We start from the raw sequence: 5,413 nt of genomic DNA, 5'->3' as shown, positions 1-5,413 counted from the left end.
CTGCCCAGTTCTCCAAGGAGAAGTACATCTTGGACTCCTCCCCTGAGAAGCTACACAAGGAGTTGGAGGAGGAACTCAAACTCAGTAGCACAGATCTCCGCAGTCATGCCTGGTATCACGGCCGCATCCCCCGTGAGGTGAGTGGTCCCTGGGTGGGACCTCAGCCCCAGAGGTCACCCACCACCTCGGCCAGCTCTGCCCAGAGAGGCTGTGATTCACTGGTTGGTGGATTCAGTCCGAGTAGACTGCAGTGAAGTTGAAGTCATTTAGTAACTGTGTGACCTGGCACAAGTCACTTCACCTCTCTGAGCCTCCGTTTCTTCTATGAGATGGACGGTAATAACAGTACCTGCCTTAAAGGGTTATCATGAGAATAAATGAAACAATGCCCATAAAGTGTTACCCGGAGGTCTGACATGCGGGGGGCTCAATGTTATTGTTAGTGTTGTTATGGCTGATTATTACTATTATTTTTAACTGTTTTTTTTTTCCCATGGGTCTATACATTAGCTTCTTGTTTGGTTAGTGAGTGTCAGGGCCTAGGATTCTCAGTTTTGGCAAAGTTGAGTTTCTGTGCTGAGGCCCAAATGGGCTGATAGTCACCTGTTCCCTCTTTCATTCATGCTACGGGTCTTTGTCAAGAATTGACTCTGCCAGGCCCTGTGCTGGGCACCAAGAATGTGGAGAGAAAATGTGTGGTGCCCCCCTCCAAGGGCTGGTGGTCTAGTCAGAGTCCAGTAGAAGAAATGCAGGAATGGAGTGTCCAGCAGAGGATGTGGGCTGGGCCTCAGGAGGGGGCACTGAGGACAGAGGCCAGTGAGAGACGGACAGGACTTCACCAAGTAGGCAGGGTGGGAAGGATGTCCGGGCAGAGAGGACAGCTTGAGGGTACAAAGGCCCAGAGATCTGGGAGAACCCTGGGTGCTTGGAGGAATGAGGATTGGAAATTCCCCCTGTCTAACATGAGCCCTGAGAACCGAGTATCAGGTCATGGTGACCCCCAGCCCCCCAGACTCTGCCTTACATTCCAGGGTGTCATGTCCCCCCATTCCCAAGGCTCCGTGCACCAGACCCAGGGCCTGTGGCTGAGTTGCCCCTCCGAATCTGGGTCACTGCATCCCCCTTCCTAAGCTTTAGATATCTCTGTTCCCTGTGTCCCCCAGATCCCAGGTCGGACCCTCCCCTGCCCTGGCCCTGCTCCAGACTGATCACTACCTCCCACAGGTATCAGAGACCCTGGTGCAGCGCAATGGTGACTTCCTCATCCGGGACTCTCTCACCAGCCTGGGTGACTATGTGCTCACGTGCCGCTGGCGCAACCAGGCCCTGCACTTCAAGATCAACAAGGTGGTGGTGAAGGCCGGGGAGAGCTACACCCACATCCAGTACCTGTTCGAGCAGGAGAGCTTCGACCATGTGCCCGCCCTCGTGCGGTACCATGTGGGCAGCCGCAAGGCCGTGTCGGAGCAGAGTGGTGCCATCATCTACTGTCCTGTGAACCGCACCTTCCCGCTGCGCTACCTGGAGGCCTGTTATGGCCTGGGCCAGGGCAGTGGCAAGGCGGCCAGCCCCGCCAGCCCCTCAGGCCCCAAAGGCAGCCACATGAAGCGGCGCAGCGTCACCATGACCGATGGGCTCACTGCCGACAAAGTCACCCGCAGCGATGGCTGCCCCACCAGGTAAGAAGGGGCCCCACGCTGGGCCTCGGTCTCCCCCTTTGGCAAGTAGGGGTATCTGTCTGCAGAGCGCTGGTGAGGGGCGGGAGGCCAGGCCACTGTGAACTGGGCAGATGACTGTCCTGGAGGCTTCCGAGGAAGAGGAAGAGGCAGAGGAGGGCTGAGTGCCGGGTTTGTCAGCAGCCAGGCCCAGGTGACAGCCCCACCTGAGCTGCCTGGGCCCTGCCACTCCCCTCTCGTGACCATGTTCCTACTGATAAAGGGTCCTTGTGCAGATAGACCCCCAGTCCCTGAGGGCTGCTCTGTCCCTGCAGCTGCTGCCCCCGCCCTCCCGCACCTAGCTAGGCCAAGGCGTGCATCAGAGCAGAGGGCTTCATAAGGTGCAAACCACTACACAGGGGATGGGACGTTCCCAGCAATACCTTAATGAGGCCCAGGTGCCTCTGGGGCTGGGTGAGATGAGGCCGGAAAAAGCCACAGCAGGGACCCATTCCTGACGCCCTAGTGTGCCCCCCAGCCCTGTGCAGAGGGCTGTCTGCGCCCAAGTTCACCAATCCCTATGTCCTCCTGGGAGGGAGCGCCTGTGCACACCCCCACTTTATAGACCAGGGAACAGGTGTCAAGAGGGGAGCCACTTGCTGAAGAGCAGGAGGACCGAGATTCAAACCGAGGTCTGCAACTCCAAAGTCTGTACCCCTCATTTCTATGGCCTCCTTTGTTATTTGCAAAGAGACCTGCCCTCCTGTGCCACCAGCCCTTGGCTAGAGCCCATCTCCCTAGGCCTGGGCTGGGTGCTTGCGGTTGGATTCTCCGTGGGTACTTTGCCTGTGATTTAGAACCAGTGCCCGTAATGGTGCCAGCATCTGGCATTCTGAGCATAGTGTAGGAGCAGTGAGGAGGTGCCAGCCTTGTGGTCCCGGTTCCCTCCTCCAGCTCCCCATCCTTTCTACTAGGCCTGCTTCCCAGGTAGTTCTCTTGAGTTGGAGGCAAGGTTCTCACGGAAGAGAGTAGTTGTGCGGGTAGTGGACTATATAAACACTCTCCATTCTGGGCTTCAGTCTTATACTTGTCAATTAGTACTACACTCTCCAAGCCTTTTCTGCCTCTGAAGTTCAGTCAACCTAGGATGGAGGCAGAGGTGGGGATCCCCAGGCCAGCTGAGGACTCTGCTCTCTGGGCTCTCTGCTCATGAAAATATCTGCTCCACAGCACCTCACTGCCCCACCCCCGGGAATCTATCCGCAACTGTGCCCTCAGCATGGACCAGATCCCGGACCTGCACTCGCCCATGTCACCCATCTCTGAGAGTCCCAGCTCCCCCGCCTACAGTACTGGTAAGGCCAGTGGAGGGGGAGGGGCCGGTGGGGAGAATCCCATGGGAGTGACCTTGTGTGTGTACCACGCTCTGTCTGTGACGACTTCTGTTACCATGTATGCTTATTTGTATTTCTACTTCTTTACTGAGAGTGATGCCTGCAAGGATTTACCTGAAAAACCAGCCAGCAGAACTACCGACGTTGTCTCCATGGGTTGTCACACATTCTTCCCTAAACACAGGCTGGCTAACTGGTCATTACTGCAAACTTGCCTTCGAACCAACTCCCCCGAGTGTAAAAGTTACCAGTCCTTGCCCCAAATGATTTAGTGGACATTTTCTGAGCAACAAGGCAGAGTGAGGTCCTCAGTCCTTAGAGGACTGAGGATTTAAAGCCCGGCTCTCCCACATGCTGGGTAGTGACTTGAGGCAGGACAGGTGACCTCTCTGAGCCTCAGTTTTCTCCTTGTAGAATGAGGATTATGGAAGGACTTACTTCCCAGGATGGCGGGGTTAAATGGGCTAAGGTATGGAGAAGGACCTCGCAGGCAGGAAGAGTTCAATATACATCACCTCTCATTTTGGATGATGGTTTGACTGCTGGTGACCAGTGGATGGCCAGCATGTCACCAGCTCCTGGCACATGTGCACTCAATAAATCATTGCTAATTCATTGAGAAATAATTCCACACAATGAACTCCAGCAAGTGCTTATTACCATCCCTGAATCACGGCAAGATCCTCTAAGTAGTCCAGTGGTTCCCCAAGGCTGCAGCAGCCTTAGGGGAGGAGGGAGCAAACTCCTGGGGTCCAGGCCATCGGAGAGTATCCTTCAGGCCTGGTCCTTTTACCCAAGGCTGCTGGGCCTGGCCTGAGTGCAGGGAGAGGGAACGTCACCTCTATAGGGTGGGTGGGGCCTGTCCTTTGGGGAGAGGGAGGGAGAACTTCACTGGTAACTAGTCTTCACCCTTTCTCTCCCTGCAGTGACCCGTGTCCACGCCACCCCTACAGCTCCATCAGCCACAGTGCTGCCTGCCTCCCCTGTTACCCGCCGCTCCAGTGAACCTCAGCTGTGTCCCGGAAGTGCCCCGAAGCCCCCTGGGGAGTCAGACAAGGGCCCTTATGCCAGCCCCTCCCACACTCTCTCCAAGGCCTCCCCATCCCCGTCACTCAGCAGCTACAGTGACCCGGACTCTGGCCATTACTGCCAGCTGCAGCCTCCTGTCCGTGGCAGTCGAGAGTGGGCAGCAGCTGAGGCCTCCAGCCGGCAGGCCAGGAGCTATGGGGAGAGACTAAAGGAACTGTCAGAGAATGGGGCGCCTGAAGGGGACTGGGGCAGGGCCTTCATAGCCCCTGTTGTGGAAGCCACCTCCTCCTTCAACCCCGCCACCTTCCAGTCACTACTGATCCCCAAGGATAACCGGCCACTGGAGGTGGGCCTCCTGCGCAAGGTCAAGGAGCTGCTAGCAGAGGTGGATGCCCGGACGCTGGCCCGGCACGTCACCAAGGTTGACTGCCTGGTAGGTGCTGGGGTAGGTCCCTGGGGCAGGGAGAGCACCTCTGTCCTGCAGCTTTGGGACGGGGGTCCAGGTGGTGAGGAGTTGGCTGCTAAATGCCCAAAGTATAATGAGTAAGCCTGGCTTCTGGTTCGTAGCTGTCCCTTACTTGCTGTATGACTCTGGGCTGATCACTTGACCTCTCTGGGCCTCCATTTTCTCCTAAAAACAGCAGCAGCAGCACCACCACCACCACCACAAGATATTCTTGCTTCCTCCAGTTTGGTACTGGAACTGGGCAGCGCTGAAAGCCAGAGCTCCCTGGGGCACCTTTTCAGTCCCGTGAGAGTCAGCATGGCTGTTCCAGAGAATGTGAAAAACTGAAACCACCTGCCCCACCCCCCCACCCCCCCACCCCCCATGGACAAAATAAGCAAAACTCAGAACCTAGACTCGAACTGTCAATGCCTGGCCTTTGAAGGAATCTTGACTATCTAAGGACCCAGATTCTCTCTGCACCTCAATTTCTCCCTCTGAAGTTTGGGGGGGGGCACCGATTACTTTATGTGGGGGCCCGCACTGGTCTCTCAGCTCAGGAAGCAAGTAAGGAATGCAGAGATATTGTCCTATGGAGAGTGCTAGGCGTGATGGGATTAGTTCTGGCTCAGTGTGTGACCTTGGACGACAAGTGCTTTCCCTCCCTGGGCCTCAGGTTTGCCTTCTGGAATAAAGGTGTCCTGGTCACCTTTGGCACATATCAAACAGCTCTGGGCATTTTTCCATTTATCCCTCATTCCACGGAAATGAGAGGGAAACGAGGTTCATTTGCTCCATGGCAGAGGGGGAGAGCTGGAATTCAAACTCCAGACTGCCCTCCTAGAGAAAGCTCTCTGACTCCCAGATGGCTTGGGCCAGCCGCGACAGGA

At 56.2% G+C, this 5,413-nt stretch overlaps 1 protein-coding gene across 4 annotated transcripts in view; it reads left to right on the top strand.

The window, feature by feature from the left end:
- Positions 1–5,413, top strand: part of SH2D3C (SH2 domain containing 3C) — a 29,763-nt gene that overhangs the window by 20,506 nt on the left and 3,844 nt on the right. For all 4 annotated transcript variants that reach the window (XM_082695628.1, XM_082695631.1, XM_082695629.1 and 1 more), the window contains 4 exons: positions 9–137; positions 1,225–1,679; positions 2,886–3,010; positions 3,976–4,511. In XM_082695628.1, coding sequence (XP_082551754.1) covers positions 9–137; positions 1,225–1,679; positions 2,886–3,010; positions 3,976–4,511 — 1,245 coding nt within the window. The remainder of the gene's footprint in view (positions 1–8; positions 138–1,224; positions 1,680–2,885; positions 3,011–3,975; positions 4,512–5,413) is intronic.

Source organism: Mustela nivalis (assembly GCF_964662115.1).
Source record: "Mustela nivalis genome assembly, chromosome: 13".
Lineage (NCBI taxonomy): Eukaryota > Metazoa > Chordata > Mammalia > Carnivora > Mustelidae > Mustela > Mustela nivalis.
Note: the sequence above shows the minus strand (reverse complement) of the source record. Positions and strands in the feature narration are given on the sequence as shown.